Here is a 21,344-nt window from a genome sequence, read left to right as displayed (position 1 = left end):
GGGCATCCAAGATACTGGCACAACAACCAATTCTCTGATTTTAAAAATGAGAGATTGTGGGAGTGTGTCGCCAAAAGGCAAGCCTCTCCATTCATTCCACACTAGCAAGCAAGCAGGCCGCCAACAAAGCCAGGCGCCATGGTCTCAGCATGACAACTCTTCAGTCCATACCACTATGAGGCTGGTGGTCACATTAAAAATCAGGACAGGCTTATTGGAATAGATGGAATGGATTAAATGGAACGCTATGAAGGATTCTGTTCCTCTCATTCCATTCCAGCCATTCCAATGAGACGGTCCTCCCTCCAGCCACCACTGCACTACAACACCGAACTACACACACCGCCAGTGGGGCTCAGTGCTGGCTCTCAGCCGAGGGGGAGCGAGACCGGGACGGAGACTTCTTCCGGGCCGGGACAGGGGAACTGGGAGGAGGAGTGCGAGAACGGGAGCGTGGGGGAGGGGTACGGGAGCGAGGGGCAGGGGATCTGGACCGGGACGGAGAGCGCGAGGTGGAGCGATGTGCAGCCCTGCCCCCTCCTGCAGAGGAAGCCTTCTTCTCCGGGGTACGGCTGGCCGAGCGAGATCGGGGGCTCCTGGAGCGGTTACGACTCCTGCTACGGGACTTGGAGCGTGGGGAACGGCTACGGGACCGGGAGTAGCTACGAGAGCCGCGGGAACGACTCCTGCTGTGGCTGTTGGAACAGAAGAATGACAAGTTTGGTTCCCCCTCCCTCCTCCAAGAGCCGTAATATATTACTAACACTCTATTTTTAGTTTTGACACAATTCTGACAGTAAAGAAATGAGTTGGGAGACAGGCATGTGGGTGAAAGTGGGGACTGACAAGTGTCCAGGGAGACCCACATGCCTGTCTCCAACTCATTTCCTTACTGTCAGAATTGTGTCAAAACTAAAAAAAAATTGGTTTACAACTAACTGGAAAATGACAGTCAAGTTCCTGTGTGTCTCGTCTCAGTGAGACTATTAAGTTGCAATTGGAAAAGGAGACACTAACCGGCTCTTGCGATCCTCAGACAGTTTCAACTTGCGTCCATTCAAGTCTGTTCCGTCCAGCTTATCAATGGCATTCTTCATATCACTGTGTGATGCGAACTCCACCACCCTGTAGAATCAAATCGCATTCAGTCAACAAGCTCCATTTCATAATAGCAACCATTCAACCAAAGGTATGTTTGGTTTGTTTTCAAGTAAAGCAAGGCATTTAAAAAAAAAAAAAATGTTGTATACAGAAAATGTGGGTTTATTATTGGACAAGCCCAAGGTAGTCTCTTCCTTTCTCAGTCCATAACGAACATGGGTCATCGTGCAACGAGACCAAAAGTTTTGGTACGGAATATAACTAATGAATAAAGTCCAGATCCTGGGCCAACTGGACAGAGGAACTCAACTCACCCTTCATTCTTGTTGGTTCTGTGTGCATCCACAAAGGTGACTTCTCCGGCTTTCCTCATCAGGTCTTTCAGGTCCTACGATGAAGCATACGAGTCAGTGACGAACTAACAGACTGTATAATGTGGCTGAGAGGGTTTTCTGTGAACCTGGGAAAGACTAAATCAGCTAAATCCACCCACCCCGTAATACAGACTTCCAACAAAACTAATCATGTGTTTTAGCATTTTCAGACCAGGCCGTTTTAAGTGATGAGCCACTGAAATAGCTTCACGGGTAGACCAACTTGGTTTAACTTATCTTACCCAAAGGAGAAACATGGTAACACTATTCGTTTCCTTGGTATTGTATTTGTTTCGTGTTCGTTAACAACTAGGGTTGACGGAGACACATTTATTTATTTAAACAGAAGATACCAAGGCAGCGAGACAGTGTGAAATCCCTTCCGGGCGGCTTGGAAATGTTAGAGGTTTGACAACTATCGTGGTTTTTAGGGGGGGTATCGTTTAAAAATAATTCTATGCAATGTCATTTGATTTGACCTTAAACTCCTACTTTAATCAAGGGGTTCTTTCATTAACCTATTACGTAGCCTAGTATAATTCCATAAGGGCTTATAAAGGCTTATAGAAAGCGTTCTCCAGTAAGACTAAGGTATATAATTCTACTTCCTGTTCCTCCCAACCCTTAAACCCAATCACATGAGTTATATGTTACTTACCGTTCCATACCCAGGAAGACATTAGCAAAGAGCCACTTGTCCAAATAGAGGACCAATGGGAACCAATGCAGTCACAGTGTTAAGCCCTTGAGAAACGACCTCCCTCAGCCTTGACAGACCCGGACTCCGGCCAGCCTCCACAAGGGACCACCAGAGAGCAAGTAGGGGAAGGGACGAAGGAAGAGGGTGTGCAGTGTGCCCAACTGTCAACACACCCAGCTCCATCAGCAACAGATAAAGAACCAAACGGGAGAGTGTAGGGAACGTGGAGTGGATTGAGGGAGTAACAGGCTGGCTGCATTCGGGTGGGGGGGGGGGGGTTTCCACCAGACCAGACCACAGAACCTCCAGACTGGGGCTTTACGAGGGACCATCCTAAGGCTATCCTGCGCTAGAGCCCTTTCACCCGCTACGGGGCCCAGCCAAGATTTAGACCAGCGGCAACTGCGTGTAAGGAGAGGCACCAAATGGACACTATTGAAAACACAACCAGCAGAGGGCGCTATGCACATCAGACACCTCCAGGGGAGGCAGTGCATGCAACTCCATAAAATAATAACCAGATAAGAATTTTAAGCTCATTTAAAAATTAAAAAAGGGGGGTTAAGATGTGTTCGGTTACATTTACCTTTAAGTCTAAGAGGTGCTTATTATTTGAAAGATACAGTTAAAACGAAAGTCAAGAAATAAACAATTCTGAATTCATAACATGGAAATGGGTCCTTGCCATTCTATCCACCTAATGGGCTATTGAGCATATTGCTACGTTTATTTAATAAATGAAAAATTAAAAAAATGCTGCTTCACACAGACTAAAAAGGCAGTAGCAGATTAAGTAAAGGATAATTGTTTTGTATCACATTGAACCAGAGGAGTGTAACCGCTCACCTGCCAACTGATCCGTGACGACAGGTTCTCCACAATGATTCGGTGCTCTGTTCGTACCGGGGGACCATACCTACTGCATGGGTGGGAGAGAGCGAAGTTGTAACGTGGAAGAGATAGTGTTTTATTGGTTTCAAATCACACTCAGAAAATTACTGAAACCCCATTTACTTTCACACGTTGAACACTAAAACTGTAATCGCATTGACAAAACTCCATTCACTGCAAAATAAACTTCCAAGCTCCTAAAATTGCCCGGTGTTCCAGAATTCATATATGCAAGATTCCAACCAAGAAGTGGGAAATCTGAGGTTTGTAGTTTTCCAAGTGATTTGTCTGTCCAATATACAGTGTAAATTTGGTCAGATTGCACTTCCTACGGCTTCCACTAGATGTCAACAGTCTTTATAACGTTGTTTCAGGCTTCTACTGTGAGGTGGGAGCGAATAAGAGCTGTTTGAATCAGGGGTCTGGCAGAATGCCATGAGCTAAGTCACGCGTGCGGCCGTGAGCTCCGTTCCTTTTCATTTCTAAAGACAAAGTAATTGTCCGGTTGAAACATTATTGAAGATTTATGATAAAAAAAACATCCTAAAGATTGATTCTATGCAATAGAATCTGTAATTGATTTTTAAAAACTTTGTCTGGACTTAGTGCCCGCGCCTTGTGCATTTTCGATCACTGGACTAAACGCGCAAACAAAAAGGATGTATTTGGACATAAATGGACTTTATCGAACATTTGTGGAACTTGGATTCCTGGGAGTGCATTCCGATGAAGAACATCAAAGGTAAGTGAATATTTATAATGCTATTTCTGACTCCACAACATGGCGGGTATCTGTATGGCTTGTTTTGATGTCTGAGCGCTGTACTCAGATTATTCCATGGTGTGCTTTCGCTGTAAAGCTTTTTTGAAATCTGACACAGCGGTTGCATTAACTATGAGTATATCTTTAATTATATGCATAACACTTGTATCTTTCATCAACGTTTATGATGAGTATTTCTGTAAATTGGCGTGGCTCTTCGCAAAATCACCGGATGTTTTGGAAACAAAACATTACTGAACATAACGCGCCAATGCAAACAGATTTTTAAAATATAAATATGAACTTTATGTATTGTGTAACATGAAGTCTTATGAGTGCCATCTGATGAAGATCAAAGGCTAGTGATTCATTTTATCTCTATTTCTGCTTTTTGTGACTCCTCTCTTCGGATGGAAAATGGCTGTATGTTTTTTTGTGACTGGGCGCTGACCTAACATACTCGCATGGTATGCTTTCACCGTAAAGCTTTTTTGAAAATCGGACACTGTGGTGGGATTAACTTTAGGGATAGGGGGCAGCATTTTCACTTTGGATGAACTGCGTGCCCATAGGGAACTGCATCCTACTCTGTCCCAGATATAGGCATATTATTATTACTATTGAATAGAAAACACTGCAGTTTCTAAAACTGTTTGAATGATGTCTGTGAGTATAACAGAAATCATATGGCAGGCAAACTTCCCAACCGGAAGTGGAAATTCTGAGGCTGGTTGTTTTTCAACTCATCGCCTATTCAAATCCCAGTAAGATATGGATCTGTTTGCACTTCCTACACCTTCCACTAGATGTCAACAGCCTGTAGAACGTTGAATAAAGCTTATACTGTAACGTGGGGCCGGGTGAGAGGGGAATGAGTCAGTGTTCTGGCGGATTGCCAGTTCCTGGTCACGCGCATTCCACATGATAGGGCCTTGCGTTCCATAACTTATACAGACATGAAGGAATGCTCCGGTTGGGAACGTTATTGGATATATATGATAACATCCTGAAGATTGATTCTCTACTTAGTTTGACAAGTTTATTCGACCTGTGATATAACTTTTTGAAGTTTTCGTCCGACATTGTGCGCGAGTTGCACGAGCGTTTGGATATGTGTACTGAACGCGCTAGCAAAAGTAGCTACTCGGACATAAATAATTGATTGTTTATTGTCGAACTGGGATTCCTGGGAGTGCATTCTGATGAAGATTATCGAAGGTCATGGAATATTTATGATGTAATTTCGTATTTCTGTTGACTCCAACATGGCGGAGAAATGTTGTGTATTTCTGAGCGCCGTCTCAGATTATTGCATTGTATGCTTTTTCCGTAAAGTTTTTAAAAAAATCTGACACAGTGGTTAAATTAAGAACATGGGTATCTTTAATTATATGTAAAAACATGTTATCTTTCATCAAAGTGTATGATGAGCATTTATGTTATTAGATTTCTCCAGATATTTCGGAGGCCTTTCTGAACATGGCGCCAATGTAAACTAAGATTTTTGGATATAAATATGCATATTAGCGATCAAAAAAACGCATGTATTGTGTAACATGATGTGTTATGAGTGTTATCTGATGAAGATCAAAAGGTTAGTGATTGATTTTTTTTTATCTCTTTCTGTGTTTGTGACGCCTATCTTTGGCTGGGAAAATGGCTGCGTGTTTTTTTTTTTATTGAACTTGGTGGTGATCTAACATAATCATATGTTGTGTTTTCGCTGTAAAACATTTTTTTTTTTTTTTTTATCAGACTTTTTCATCAGGAGACTCATCTTTAACATGATGTTAATCTTTCATTTGCTCTATCGGTCTTGTTAACGTGTGAAAGCTTCATCTTTCTAAAAAATATATATTTTTGAATTTCCAGTGCTGCCTTTACAGTGGAATGTTGTGGGGGGGGGTTCCGCTAGCGGAACGTGTGTCCTAGACAGGATTTAACAATAAGTTTATCTTAAAAATGGTGTATAATAATACTATGTTTGCGGAACTTTAATTATGAGATTTGTTTGTTTGAATTTGACGCCCTGCACTTTCACTGGCCGTTGCCAAATCGATCCCGTTAACGGGATTTCAGCCGTAAGAAGTTAAGGAAGTTTACATAATGTTGGAAGGCCAAACTGCATGCGAAAAGGTCGTGAAAGGAGGTTTGAGGAGTCTATACCTGGAGCCACCACTATGACCGCCAGAGCCCTGGCGGTAGCTGCTGAAACGAGGTGAGAAGCGTCCTCCTCCTCCTCCACCACCACCACCCCCCATCCCTGGTCCACCACCCCTCCCTCTTCTGGAGCGGGCATGCTCTATCGTCACCCTATAGAGACAAAACAGTTAATACTGAGGCTACCAGAAATGACTGATAAAGTAAATTAAATTCACGCACTGAATGCAGCTAGGCCCAAGTCAGAGAAAGGACGAGGCAGTTCTGTGTAAATAACACTACTACTATATGGAGTAACCGCCCAAAACACACTTCACCATTGAGCTTTCTTAAATACTTTGAATGCATCTGAATCTTTACCTTTCACTACAGAGTTCCTTGCCATTCAGCTCGTATACGGCATCATCCGCATCTCTGTGGTCGTCAAACTCCTGATGAAAGACAAAGGGGGTTATGTAATTAAGGATGATTTCAAAACTGTTTATTTCCACTGGGGAAAAGAAAACAGAGCGTTGAACTGAAAATCGATTTGAAAGGTCATCCAACTGGGCCTCTTTCTGGAGCTCCGACCTGAAGGTTTCTGACGTCATATTTGACCTCGTATTTTTCCCAGATGTTTTGAACGAAGCATAACAATCCAAACGTTCACTGACCACCCCCAGACAGGCCTTTGGGGCACTCGTCAGCCGAGCTTGTACTCTATCACATATATATATTTTTTTTTTACTAACCAGGGTCTGAAATCTGTGCCATGTAATATACGGGGAAATCAAGTTCACCACTCAGCGGGATAAGTTAGGAACATTTTCTACTAGCCCGGTCTGAAAAGTAATAGTTATAGGTTAGATATAACCGTTAGCTGCCCCTAACGCCGCCAATTGGCAAGACCGACTTACCACAAAGCCGAATCCGTTCTTCAAATGTACTTCTCGGATCCGTCCATATCCCTTGAAGAATTTCTCCACGTCTCTCTCACGGGCGTGGGGGCTCAAACGGCCGATAAACACACGACATCCACTCATGATGATACTCTGCATTTAAACAACAACAAAAATGTTTGGAACAGGAAAGTTATTCAACTATAAACAGTAACGTTACCCTCTCAAACACGTAGCTAACTAACATTTACTGAGAAGGCCCAGACCAGTGTGGTCTAGCCAAAGCGCTAACAATACGTTGCCAAATTAAGCAGCCGTTAGTCATTTTAGTTAATATTAGCCAGATAGTCAGCAAGTTAGTCTAGGTTCGGCAACGTCAACAGTATATTTAACAAGATATACATAAGCAACACCAGTTATATACCGTTCTATATGAAATAAATCCCAATCGATACGGCGTGGGTATGTAAACGTTAGCTTGCTACTAGCTAGCTAGCGAGAAAGTCGTTAAGTATGTCGTGCAGTTAACGTTCTTGCTAGCTTAGCTACAATATTAGCTCGGCATTCGGATGAACTGTTAATCATTACGTATTTGCCAAATATGTGTGCCAATCTGCTAAATGATTATAAACGTGAAGCTCACCTTTCTGTCGTCTTTTCGTTACTTCTCGCTCGTTTGTGTATCAAAATGGCGACAGCGAGAGGTAACCGGATGTACTTCAGGACCAAGGTGAATGGGTGTGTTCTTAGACCTATCAAAACAAGTTACACAAAACCCCTGATCTGTAAATGAACAAGCTCAACATTATTAATAAACAAAAAAAGTATATATATATATATTATTTATTTTATTTTTTTAATCCCCATCCCAGCAGGAGGCCTTTTGTCTTCTGGTAGGCCGTGATTGTAAATAGGAATTTGTTCTAAACCGACTTTATTTTTTATTTTAATATTTAAAACATGCAATCTACTTGCAGTGAAGCCGCTCAACATCTACATCACATTAGTCATCTAACAGACTCCCAACCAGACACACAGAAGCAACCAGGGTCAACTGAAGATCACGTCGACAGATCTCCCACAAAGTCAAAAACAGGGACCCGAATCAGCCACCGGCCCAAGCTCCCAACCGCCAGGCCACCTGCCCTCCATGATCCACCCACAGTTCCCTAAGAGCTGCCCCTCAACCATCCAAGAGCCCCACAGTCCCCCCCCGAAAAATAATTCCACCCCAAGACCCCCACACACACTCTCATTCTCACACTGAATGAATGTGTATACTCATGTGTACAACACTGCCCCTCAGTGTCATTCAAAACATTATTTTTGTTGTTTTATTTTGACTTCATTATTTCCACTTTTATCTTTGACCATCATTCTATCCCCCGCCCATCAACTCCACTCCCACTTGCCTAATCAAATAAAAGTTCTATAAAATAAATAAATAGTTAGATTTTCCTCCCATTCAATGTTGTTTGTGTCAGACTCTGTGTGGCCTTATTGTAATGCAATGCAACAGGACAAAATATATTGGTGTTATTCTTGTATCTTTTTATTCCATTACCATTCTTAAAATTGTGGCATTGTCTTTCAATTCAGGGAAAAGCACATTACCAATTGAGGTTAAAATTGACACAATAGAAAAAGTTATCAGACTGTTCTTCTCTGTAGAAAGTGTCAATGGTAAAGTATGGAATACTGACCTCTATAGAACACATTTCAAACCATGGGTTCAATTCACTGACCTCTACAGAACACATTTCAATCCATGGGTTCAATTCACTGACCTTTACAGAACACATTTCAAATCCATGGGTTCAATTCACTGACCTCTATAGAACACATTTCAATCCATGGGTTCAATTCACTGACCTCTATAGAACACATTTCAATCCATGGGTTCAATTCACTGACCTCTATAGAACACATTTCAATCCATGGGTTCAATTCACTGACCTCTATAGAACACATTTCAATCCATGGGTTCAATTCACTGACCTCTATAGAACACATTTCAATCCATGGGTTCAATTCACTGACCTCTATAGAACACATTTCAATCCATGGGTTCAATTCACTGACCTTTACAGAACACATTTCAATCCATGGGTTCAATTCACTGACCTCTACAGAACACATTTCAATCCATGGGTTCAATTCACTGACCTCTACAGAACACATTTCAATCCATGGGTTCAATTCACTGACCTCTATAGAACACATTTCAATCCATGGGTTCAATTCACTGACCTCTATAGAACACATTTCAATCCATGGGTTCAATTCACTGACCTCTATAGAACACATTTCAATCCATGGGTTCAATTCACTGACCTTTACAGAACACATTTCAACAAGAAGAACACAAATCTTCCTGATAATGCACAAAAAAAGGAGTTACTGCATTAAAAAATAAATACAAATATAGATTATTTAAAAAATATAAGTATATAAACAAATAAATAGTTCCCCCCCCCCCCAGTTGTCATGGAGATGGTGTATGGTAATGAGACACCTGTGTAACAACCACAGGTCATGTGATTTCTTTCCTGAGAGGGGGATGGGGGTTACAGAGGGGGTGGAAGCAGACAGACAGAGACAGTAAACCAAGGAGAAGAGAAAGAAAGGACAATGTTATTCTACAGGAATACAATGGAGTGGGCCTCACAAGGCATACTATTGAATCTACAAGAGCAGCATTATAAACGCATGAACCGAAAAGGGCGAATAACATGTATCCTCATGTCTGTCTCATCTGAAAACAGCATTATTTATGTTGTTTTTAATGGGATAGTAGTCAGTTTAGTACACTAGTCCAGGACTTGACTGGTAGGACCACTTCTCCCTTGTTTCAGGGAGCACGTGAGACATTCAGAGACATTTCCACATCAATTTCAAAAAAAGACATTTAGAAAACAAAACCCCTTTTCCTTCACACAATGCTCCCACTGTAACCCAGCCCCCCTACACACCAACTCAATCACTCTGTGAAATCAGCTGGGAAGGCAGTAGGGGAGGCAGCAGGGAAGGCAGCAGGGGAGGCAGCAGGGAAGGCAGTAGGGGAGGCAGTAGGGAAGGCAGTAGGGGAGGCAGTAGGGGAGGCAGTAGGGGAGGCAGCAGGGGAGGCAGTAGGGGAGGCAGTAGGGAAGGCAGCAGGGAAGGCAGCAGGGAAGGCAGCAGGGAGGGCAGTAGGGAAGGCAGCAGGGAAGGCAGTAGGGAAGGCAGTAGGGAGGGCAGTAGGGGAGGCAGCAGGGGAGGCAGTAGGGAAGGCTGCAGGGGAGGCAGTAGGGGAGGCAGTAGGGAAGGCAGTAGGGGAGGCAGTAGGGAAGGCAGTAGGGGAGGCAGTAGGGGAGGCAGGGGAGGCAGTAGGGAAGGCAGTAGGGAGGGCAGTAGGGAAGGCAGCAGGGAAGGCAGTAGGGGAGGCAGTAGGGTAGGCAGCAGGGAAGGCAGTAGGGAAGGCAGTAGGGAAGGCAGTAGGGAGGGCAGTAGGGAAGGCAGCAGGGAGTGTCATCCAAGGCCTGTGATTCAACAGTTACTATGAGTTTCATCATGAAAGATTTCCATGGAAGAAGAGTGTAAATGCAACTTTCAGAGTCATCTGACAATGTTATTCACGATAGTGGTAAATTGGCAAAAATACATGGGGTGCAGACACCATCTTGTTAAACAATGCACGAGACCATGCTATGGACAAATGACACCTAATATAAATATTCATATGATAAAATGAATACGATCAGAGATTAAATTTAGATGTCTTCACTTCTTGTTGTCGAATCCTTTGTTTCTTGACACATTGTTTTGAGTTAAGAATGACGTTTAGCAGAAACGTGCTCGTTCAAAACAACCCACAGGTAGTTACTCCCAAACAGAGAATATATATCGCTATATATGGTTCTGCTTCTTCAACTTCTAAAATGGCCAGCATATTAACTTACCCAAACACATCAACAAAACAGGCATCACTGATGATTACAACTGAAGGCCAAGTAAGGGAGTTATTGAACCTCTTCTGCTAATGCCACAATACCAGTCGTCTCAGACTGAGAGATACTTAATACTGCATCCCGAAATTGGCATAGGGTGCATCTCTGTGGTGTCAGATATACATCTAGTTGGGTGCATCTCTGTGGTGTCAGATATACATCTAGTCTGAAGAAGAAGCTGCTCTGGAAGGAGGGCATTAGGGATGAAGGCTGACAAAGGTTTAAAAAATTCCTGGGAAAAAGACAAACACTAGAAAGTACCCCAGCCCTATAGTACATACTTTACCTTTATTTAACTTGGCAAGTCAGTTAAGAACAAATTCTTATTTTCAATGACGGCCTGCCGGGGGTTAACTGCCTGTTCAAAGGGCAGAACCTTGTCAGATTTGTACTTTGTCAGCTCGGGGATTTGAACTTGCAACCTTCCGGTTACTAGTCAAACGCTCTAACCACTAGGCTACCCTGCCGCCTCTACACTCTAACCACTAGGCTACCCTGCCGTCCCTACATAATGTAGCTGTGGTCAATCTGAGAGAACCATGCCGTGGTCTGAGTTAGTTTGTCAACGCCTATAACAAATCCTTCAGAATATATCTACAGTACTCTAAAAAAAGGAGAAAATCAGGGAAAGGATCCAAGTGGATTTTGCAGGTCCCCTTGGCCCGGCGGCTTTATGAGTTAGTACTAGCATGCTAAATAATCATCCGTCCCACGTCTCTGTTCTCAGAGTGGTGGTACTATGAGGTCAGGTGGTTATTCAGTCAGGCCCACAGATATAATATCACTACACATCCCCTGCAGGGCTGAGCTGGTGACCTTCTGGTCCAGAGGTCAAAGGTCATTGAAAGAGAGTCCTATTGGCTATTCTCTTCAGACCTACAGTTATTGGTTCAGACTCGTGTATGGCGACAGCTGTGTGAGGATCCGGTGCCAGCCCCAGCGGTCCCGGAGGCTGAGTTGGGGTCCTCGTCGCTGGACTCTCCAGCCTCCCGCTCCTCCTTGTGGAGCCCCATGCTGATGTGGCTCTGGAGGGCAGCGGGGGTCAGCCACTCCTTAGGGAGGCAGGTCTGGAGGAAGGGCACGCAGGAGCTGAAGTAGGCCAGGCGGTTCACCCAGCGAGGGATCTCACGCCCACACAACAGCTGGAATAGAACGAGTACAACTTTAAAAATACTCCACATAAAAATGTATTTTATATTCAATAGGCTATTAATTTTAAAAAAGTTTTTTTTTTATCCAGTTATCAAGTTATTCCCAATAACGTAAATATATTTCAGATATTGTATGTGTGATCAAAGAAACAAAATGTTGAATAATTGCATGAATGTTTCTCATACTGACCTCAGACAGCGAGGATGAGAAGTGGTTGCAGTTCTTGTGCATTAGATGGTAGGAGTTGCCCTTGAAATCTGTTCCCAGGTCCTCCATGATTTTATCCATATCCTCCACAGCAAAGTCTGTTGTGCCCAAAGCGATGGCCTCCCTGTGTAGAACGAGGAGAAAACAAAGCTGATACGGACGTACCAAACTTGGAGATAGCGGTGCTGGGTGTAACGGGGGAAATATTTCATTAATTCCTCTCCTGTATATTATTTACTGTAACTAAGTACTGAGGATACTACCTATAAGTACTGAGGTTCCTACCTATAAGTACTGAGGTTCCTACTTATAAGTACCGAGGTTCCTAGCTATAAGTACCGAGGTTCCTACCTATAAGTACCGAGGTTCCTACCTATAAGTACGGAGGTTCCTACCTATAAGTACGGAGGTTCCTACCTATAAGTACTGAGGTTCCTACCTATAAGTACTGAGGTTCCTATCTATAAGTACTGAGGTTCCTACCTATAAGTACGGAGGTTCCTACCTATAAGTACGGAGGTTCCTACCTATAAGTACCGAGGTTCCTACCTATAAGTACCGAGGTTCCTAGCTATAAGTACCGAGGTTCCTAGCTATAAGTACCGAGGTTCCTAGCTATAAGTACCGAGGTTCCTACCTATAAGTACCGAGGTTCCTACCTATAAGTACGGAGGTTCCTACCTATAAGTACTGAGGTTCCTACCTATAAGTACTGAGGTTCCTACCTATAAGTACTGAGGTTCCTACCTATAAGTACGGAGGTTCCTACCTATAAGTACGGAGGTTCCTACCTATAAGTACGGAGGTTCCTACCTATAAGTACTGAGGTTCCTACCTATAAGTACTGAGGTTCCTACCTATAAGTACGGAGGTTCCTACCTATAAGTACGGAGGTTCCTACCTATAAGTACGGAGGTTCCTACCTATAAGTACGGAGGTTCCTACCTATAAGTACAGAGGTTCCTACCTATAAGTACGGAGGTTCCTACCTATAAGTACGGAGGTTCCTACCTATAAGTACGGAGGTTCCTACCTATAAGTACTGAGGTTCCTACCTATAAGTACTGAGGTTCCTACCTATAAGTACTGAGGTTCCTACCTATAAGTACTGAGGTTCCTACCTATAAGTACTGAGGTTCCTACCTATAAGTACTGAGGTTCCTACCTATAAGTACTGAGGTTCCTACCTATAAGTACTGAGGTTCCTACCTATAAGTACGGAGGTTCCTACCTATAAGTACGGAGGTTCCTACCTATAAGTACGGAGGTTCCTACGGTGTTGAATGTTAGGGTTAAAGTTTGGCTCCATTCTGGGTCTGGGACACAATGATAATGTATCTGTCACACTGTGTGATTCTGTTGCAGCTGATGTTGTGGTCTTCCTACAAGCGTCTCAGTCTGGTGTTTAGAGAACATTTGGTGCTATCTGATTAATATATACAGTGCCTTCAGAATGTATTCATAACTCTTGGCTTTTGTTGTGTTACAGCCTTATTCTAAAATTTATTAAATAGATGTTTCTCGCCCCTCTACGCACAATACTCCATAATGACAAAGTGAAATTACATTCTTGCAAATTTTTCTGAAAATGAAACCCCACCTCTTTAAGGAATACCTAGGATAGGATAAAGTAATCCTTCTCACCCCCCCTCCCCTTAAAAGACTTAGATGCACTATTGTAAAGTGGCTGTTCCACTGGATGTCATAAGGTGAAAGCACCAATTTGTATGTCGCTCTGGATAAGAGCGTCTGCTAAATGACTTAAATGTAAATATCAAATTTACATAAATATTCACACCCCTGAGTTACAATCACCTTTGACAGTGATTACAGCTGTGAGGCTTTCTGGGTAAGTCTGTAAGAGCTTTGCACACATTGATTCTACAATATTTGCCCCATTATTATTTTCAAAATCATGGCTAGACAACCATTTTCAAGTTTTGCCATAGATTTTCAAGCAGATTTTAAGTCAAAGCTGTAAATTGGCCATTCAGGAACATTCACTGTCTTCTTAGTAAGCAACTCCAGTGTAGATGTGTCCTTGTGTGTTTAGGTTATTGTCCTTCTGAAATGTGAATTCATCTCCCAGTGTCTGCTGGAAAGCAGACTGAAACAGGTTTCCCTGCCTGTGCTTAGCTCCATTCCATTTATTTTTTATCCTGAAACACTCCCCACTCCTTAACGATGACAAGCATACCCATAACATGATGCAGTCACCACTATGCTTGAAAATATGGAGAGTGGTACTCAGTAATGTGTTTGTATGGGATTTGCCCCAAACATAACACTTTGTGTTCAGGACAAAAAAGTTAATTGCTTTGCCACATTTTTTGCAGTATTACTTTAGTGACTTGTTGGAAACAGGATGCATGTTTTTGGAATAGTTGTATTTCTGTACAGACTTCATTATTTTCACTCTGTCATTAGGTTAGTATCATGGAGTATGTATGATACTAACCTAATGACAGAGTGAAAATAAGGAAGTCTGTACAGAATTACAACTATTCCAAAAACATGCATCCTGTTTCCTGTTTCCATGTTGATCAGTATCTCTACCTGCACATTCATCATGTTTGTTTTACTCCATGTGTAACTCTGTGTTGTTGTATCTGTCGAACTGCTTTGCTTTATCTTGGCCAGGTCGCAATTGTAAATGAGAACTTGTTCTCAACTGGACTACCTGGTTAAATAAAGGTGAAATAAATAAAAAATGAAAAAAGTGTTTATAAAGTCAGTTGTGTTTATAGATTCAGTTGAATTTAAGCAACAGCCACTAGTCTCTTGTATGAGCAGGTGCAATAATATCCACTTCACTTTCATGCTCATATCAAGTGGCAGCTGTACTCATCCAGGGACATCCTCTACCAGCCCTCACTCACCTGCTCTCTGTCCTCTTCACATCCCCTACCAGCCCTCACTCACCTGCTCTCTGTCCTCTTCACATCCCCTACCAGCCCTCACTCACCTGCTCTCTGTCATCTTCACATCCCCTACCAGCCCTCACTCACCTGCTCTCTGTCCTCTTCACATCCCCTACCAGCCCTCACTCACCTGCTCTCTGTCCTCTTCACATCCCCTACCAGCCCTCACTCACCTGCTCTCTGTCATCTTCACATCCCCTACCAGCCCTCACTCACCTGCTCTCTGTCCTCTTCACATCCCCTACCAGCCCTCACTCACCTGCTCTCTGTCCTCTTCACATCCCCTACCAGCCCTCACTCACCTGCTCTCTGTCCCCTCTTCACATCTCCTACCAGCCATTTACATTACATTTACATTTAAGTCATTTAGCAGACGCTCTTATCCAGAGCGACTTACAAATTGGTGCTTTCACCTTATGACATCCAGTGGAACAGCCACTTAACAATAGTGCATCTAGGTATTTTAAGGGGGGGTGAGAAGGATTACTTTATCCTATCCTAGGTATTCCTTAAAGAGGTGGGGTTTCAGGTGTCTCCGGAAGGTGGTGATTGACTCCGCTGTCCTGGCGTCGTGAGGGAGTTTGTTCCACCATTGGGGGGCCAGAGCATCTGCTCTCTGTCCTCTTCACATCCCCTACCAGCCCTCACTCACCTGCTCTCTGTCCCCTCTTCACATCCCCTACCAGCCCTCACTCACCTGCTCTCTGTCCCCTCTTCACATCCCCTACCAGCCCTCACTCACCTGCTCTCTGTCCTCTTCACATCCCCTACCAGCCCTCACTCACCTGCTCTCTGTCCTCTTCACATCCCCTACCAGCCCTCACTCACCTGCTCTACATACAGCTTATCGGAGGGCATGTTTGCAGCTTTACAGCAAAGAAAACTACTTGTCTCTAGCCTAAACGGTTCAAACTAAGAAACAAAGAAAACTACTTGTCTCTAGCCTAAACGGTTAAAACTAAGAAACAAAGAAAACTACTCGTCTCTAGCCTAAACGGTTAAAACTAAGAAACAAAGAAAACTACTCGTCTCTAGCCTAAACGGTTAAAACTAAGAAACAAAGAAAACTACTCGTCTCTAGCCTAAACGGTTAAAACTAAGAAACAAAGAAAACTACTCGTCTCTAGCCTAAACGGTTAAAACTAAGAAACAAAGAAAACTACTTGTCTCTTGCCTAAACGGTTAAAAATATGACCCATATTACCGAAGGTGGCTTTAAAAATATATATGTTGGGATTCGAGTGCATATTATATAGTTATTGGTTTGATAACAAACAACGTTGTTCAGTCATGTTACCTAGCAACATGGTAACAAACAACGTTGTTCAGTCATGTTACCTAGCAACATGGTAACAAACAACGTTGTTCAGTCATGTTACCTAGCAACATGGTAACAAACAACGTTGTTCAGTCATGTTACCTGGCAACATGGTAACAAACAACATTGTTCAGTCATGTTACCTAGCAACATGGTAACAAACAGCGTTGTTCAGTCATGTTACCTAGCAACATGGTAACAAACAGCGTTGTTCAGTCATGTTACCTAGCAACATGGTAACAAACAGCGTTGTTCAGTCATGTTACCTAGCAACAGCGTTGTTCAGTCATGTTACCTAGCTAGCTAACAACATGGTAACTTGACAGTAGGTTTAGGCACATTTTTAAAATTTATTTTACCTTTATTTAACTAGGCAAGTCAGTTAAGAACAAATTCTTATTTTCAATGACTGCCTAGGAACAGTGGGTTAACTGCCTGTTCAGGGGCAGAACGACAGATTTGTACCTTATCAGCTCAGGGGTTTGAACTTGCAACCTTCCGGGTACTAGTCCAACCTTCCGGTTACCCTGCCGCCCAGGAAGAACGGAAGAGTATTAGCTTCAAGGGAGATGTGCTTCAAAAGGTTGGATTCATATAGGCCCAGTGGTGTAAAGTACTTAAGTAAAAATACTTTCATGTACTACTTAAGTATTTTTTTGTGGCATCTGTACTTTACTTTACATATTTTTTGATAACTTTTACTTCACTACATTCCCAAAGAATATGATGTACTTTTTATTCCGTACATTTTCTCTGACACCCAAAAGTACTCGTTACATTTTAAATGCTCAGCAGGAAAATGGTCCAAATAACACACTTATTAAGAGAACATCCCTGGTCCTCCCTACTGCCTCTGATCTGGAGGACTCACTAAACAGAGAACATCCCTGGTCATCCCTACTGCCTCTGATCTGGAGGACTCACTAAACAGAGAACATCCCTGGTCATCCCTACTGCCTCTGATCTGGAGGACTCACTAAACAGAGAACATCCCTGGTCATCCCTACTGCCTCTGATCTGGAGGACTCACTAAACAGAGAACATCCCTGGTCATCCCTGCTGCCTCTGATCTGGAGGACTCACTAAACAGAGAACATCCCTGGTCATCCCTACTGCCTCTGATCTGGAGGACTCACTAAACAGAGAACATCCCTGGTCCTCCCTACTGCCTCTGATCTGGAGGACTCACTAAACAGAGAACATCCCTGGTCATCCCTACTGCCTCTGATCTGGAGGACTCACTAAACAGAGAACATCCCTGGTCCTCCCTACTGCCTCTGATCTGGCAGACTCACTAAACAGAGAACATCCCTGGTCATCCCTACTGCCTCTGATCTGGAGGACTCACTAAACAGAGAACATCCCTAGTCCTCCCTACTGCCTCTGATCTGGAGGACTCACTAAACAGAGAACATCCCTGGTCCTCCCTACTGCCTCTGATCTGGCAGACTCACTAAACAGAGAACATCCCTGGTCATCCCTACTGCCTCTGATCTGGAGGACTCACTAAACAGAGAACATCCCTGGTCCTCCCTACTGCCTCTGATCTGGAGGACTCACTAAACAGAGAACATCCCTGGTCATCCCTACTGCCTCTGATCTGGAGGACTCACTAAACAGAGAACATCCCTGGTCATCCCTACAGCCTCTGATCTGGAGGACTCACTAAACAGAGAACATCCCTGGTCATCCCTACTGCCTCTGATCTGGAGGACTCACTAAACAGAGAACATACCTGGTCATCCCTACTGCCTCTGATCTGGAGGACTCACTAAACGGAGAACATCCCTGGTCATCCCTACTGCCTCTGATCTGGAGGACTCACTAAACAGAGAACATCCCTGGTCATCCCTACTGCCTCTGATCTGGAGGACTCACTAAACAGAGAACATCCCTGGTCATCCCTACTGCCTCTGATCTGGAGGACTCACTAAACAGAGAACATCCCTATGCCAGGGTTCTCCGAAAATAAGATTGTCGCTGCGCCACTATGTAAAGATATCAGAGCAAAGTGAAACTGATAATGACACAGTAATTTCGATCGCCAATGACACTGTCGTGAATTGCGAAACAAGCCAGTCATACATTCAGGAACTTTATTATGTTCCTCAGTTAATTCAGTGCATTTCAGCAGTAGGTCTAGTCTATCTCCTCAGTTAATTCAGTGCATTTCAGCAGTAGGTCTAGTCTATCTCCTCAGTTAATTCAGTGCATTTCAGCAGTAGGTCTAGTCTATCTCCTCAGTTAATTCAGTGCATTTCAGCAGTAGGTCTAGTCTATCTCGACACAGAGCGCAGCGTTGTCCAATCATACAAACTTGTAACCGCAATTAAACAAAATGCAAATGACCGAAGTTCTCTAAGCTTACTAGATAACCTCCAACGATGCCAGAATATCCAGAATATCTCCTATTTGTTGATGATTATACAGACAGCAGATCAGCTCATGAATAAAGGGGCGATGGAGAGTGGAAATAGTTTAAATATCAAGGTAACTGTTTAAATATCCATATCTCCTCTCATCCGGTTTGTTGATCAGACATTCTCTACCGAAGCTCTCATAGGGGCGATGGAGAGCGGAAATAGTTTAAATATCAAGGTAACTGTTTAAATATCCATATCTCCTCTCATCCGGTTTGTTGATCAAACATTCTCTACCGAAGCTCTCATATCAGAGGCAATACGCAGAGAAGTGGGTGACATGTTTTTAAAGTGGGTGACATGTTTTTAAAGTGGGTGACATGTTTTATAGTGGGTGACATGTTTTATAGTGGGTGACATGTTTTATAGTGGGTGACATGTTTTATAGTGGGTGACATGTTTTAAAGTGGGTGACATGTTTTAAAGTGGGTGACATGTTTTATAGTGGGTGACATGTTTTATAGTGGGTGACATGTTTTAAAGTGGGTGACATGTTTAAAAGTGGGTGACATGTTTTATAGTGGGTGACATGTTTTATAGTGGGTGACATGTTTTAAAGTGGGTGACATGTTTTATAGTGGGTGACATGTTTTATAGTGGGTGACATGTTTTATAGTGGGTGACATGTTTTTAAAGTGGGTGACATGTTTTATAGTGGGTGACATGTTTTATAGTGGGTGACATGTTTTATAGTGGGTGACATGTTTTATAGTGGGTGACATGTTTTATAGTGGGTGACATGTTTTAAAGTGGGTGACATGTTTTATAGTGGGTGACATGTTTTATAGTGGGTGACATGTTTTATAGTGGGTGACATGTTTTATAGTGGGTGACATGTTTTATAGTGGGTGACATGTTTTATAGTGGGTGACATGTTTTATAGTGGGTGACATGTTTTATAGTGGGTGACATGTTTTATAGTGGGTGACATGTTTTATAGTGGGTGACATGTTTTATAGTGGGTGACATGTTTAAAAGTGGGTGACATGTTTTATAGTGGGTGACATGTTTTATAGTGGGTGACATGTTTTAAAGTGGGTGACATGTTTTATAGTGGGTGACATGTTTTAAAGCAGTATTTTGACACGGATAGGCAAGAGACGTGCTTTTTAATGCAACCTATGGATTACAGGATCAAATTAGGAATTTATGCGAGACAGGAGTCAGAATTTTGCGATTGGGATGATAGAAAAATAGCCTAGACTCTATAGAAGGCTCTGACGTCTGAGCCAATAGATACATAATACTCTCGATTAAGGTTACATTGTTGCAAGCTAAATGTTTCTGATCAGTGATCGAGGAGCAAACAAATATATATCACTTCTACTTGTCCAGCCAGAGATCAATTAACCAAATATACACGTTAGCAAAATGTTCTGATTGGCTAATATATGAGCAAACATGAATAATGATAATTAGCACTCACCCAATCAAAATGGAATGATTTATAGAGGAGTCCCCCAAACTTGAATCAAAGCAGCGCGATTGGGCTGTCCCAATCAAAATGGCGCTGAAATGACCATCTACTGTAGGCGACCACGCATGACTATACGTTCTTCCCAACACTAGTTTAAGTAAATATAACCTACTGTTTTTTGTTGTTTTTTTATTTTAGAAAATCAGGCTTTTTTTTCGGGTTTGAGCTCATTTAATATCTGTGATGCCGGACCAGGCCTGGGCTTGGGTTTCAGCTCACCGGACTTGGATCGGACCGGGATCGAATGTTCACTTCTGATGAGAACTCTTAAAACTGCATTCTGATCTTCTGTTGTGAAACAGAGGCCATTGACCACTTTTTTATGTGACAAGGCACTCTGTAGAACCCTGTGTGTGTGTGTGTGTGTGTGTGTGTGTCTGTGATGATGTAAACTCACTTGAATTTGAAGGTCTCTCCTAATTCAGTGGTGTTTCCAGGGTTTATTTCAAATATACCACTAAATGGGTACGGATGACCTCCATACGCAAACTCTGTAATAAAGATGAGAAGAAAGGAACACATTGAACATCAGAGATGTATCTTCGCTCACATTACAGGTGTGAGGCGCTCACATTACAGGTGTGAGGCGCTCACATTACAGGTGTGAGGCGCTCACATTACAGGTGTGAGGAATGAAAAGAGAAAAAGAAATGCTGTCACCACCTCACCTTCCAACGAAGGAACTGTGTAGCAAGCTGAAAGTGAGAAGATACTGTGTGTGGTGAAAATATATCACATGATGTGAAAATATATCACATGATGTGAGAAGATATCGTGTTGGTGTGAGAAGATATTGTGTGGTGTGAGAAGATATCGTGTGGTGTGAGAAGATATCGTGTGGTGTGAGAAGATATCATTGGTGTGAGAATATATCGTGTGGTGTGAGAAGATATCACGTGGTGTGAGAAGATATCATGTGGTGTGAGAAGATACCGTGTGGTGTGAGAAGATATCGTATTGGTGTGAGAATATATCGTGTGGTGTGAGAAGATACCG

General features: G+C 42.8%; 2 protein-coding genes across 2 annotated transcripts in view; both read right to left on the bottom strand.

Moving 5' to 3' along the window:
* Positions 1-259: 259 nt before the first annotated feature.
* Positions 260-7,600, bottom strand: LOC115146486 (serine/arginine-rich splicing factor 5-like). The gene is made up of 8 exons (XM_029688589.2): positions 7,511-7,600; positions 6,886-7,020; positions 6,350-6,420; positions 5,996-6,142; positions 3,022-3,094; positions 1,416-1,489; positions 1,018-1,125; positions 260-695 (listed from the first exon to the last, which is right to left on the bottom strand). Exons 2-8 carry the CDS (start codon positions 7,009-7,011, stop codon positions 356-358), a joined length of 939 nt encoding a protein of 312 aa, XP_029544449.2. The 5' UTR covers positions 7,012-7,020; positions 7,511-7,600; the 3' UTR covers positions 260-355.
* A 797-nt stretch (positions 7,601-8,397) lies between these two features.
* The window catches only part of LOC115146532 (deubiquitinase DESI2), a 25,016-nt gene continuing 12,069 nt past the window's right edge, over positions 8,398-21,344 (bottom strand). The window contains exons 3-5 of the mRNA XM_065004389.1: positions 20,746-20,839; positions 12,195-12,336; positions 8,398-11,995 (exon numbers count right to left, since the gene is read on the bottom strand). Of these exons, the coding sequence (XP_064860461.1) occupies positions 11,744-11,995; positions 12,195-12,336; positions 20,746-20,839 (488 nt within the window). The 3' untranslated portion in view covers positions 8,398-11,743. The remainder of the gene's footprint in view (positions 11,996-12,194; positions 12,337-20,745; positions 20,840-21,344) is intronic.

This window comes from Oncorhynchus nerka, linkage group LG18, assembly GCF_034236695.1.
Source record: "Oncorhynchus nerka isolate Pitt River linkage group LG18, Oner_Uvic_2.0, whole genome shotgun sequence".
Classification (NCBI taxonomy): domain Eukaryota; kingdom Metazoa; phylum Chordata; class Actinopteri; order Salmoniformes; family Salmonidae; genus Oncorhynchus; species Oncorhynchus nerka.
The sequence above is the reverse complement of the archived record's forward strand: the minus strand, read 5'-3'. Positions and strand labels throughout refer to the sequence as shown.

Excerpts from the sequence above, each read along its gene's own strand:
- LOC115146486 (XM_029688589.2), bottom strand. The coding sequence starts at position 7,011 with ATGAGTGGATGTCGTGTGTTTATCGGCCGTTTGAGCCCCCACGCCCGT. Across the intron at positions 1,126-1,415 it reads AGAACCAACAAGAATGAAGG|GGTGGTGGAGTTCGCATCAC; the intron begins GTGAGTTGAGTT and ends TTGATTCTACAG. Across the intron at positions 696-1,017 it reads TCTGAGGATCGCAAGAGCCG|CCACAGCAGGAGTCGTTCCC; the intron begins GTTAGTGTCTCC and ends CTGTTCCAACAG.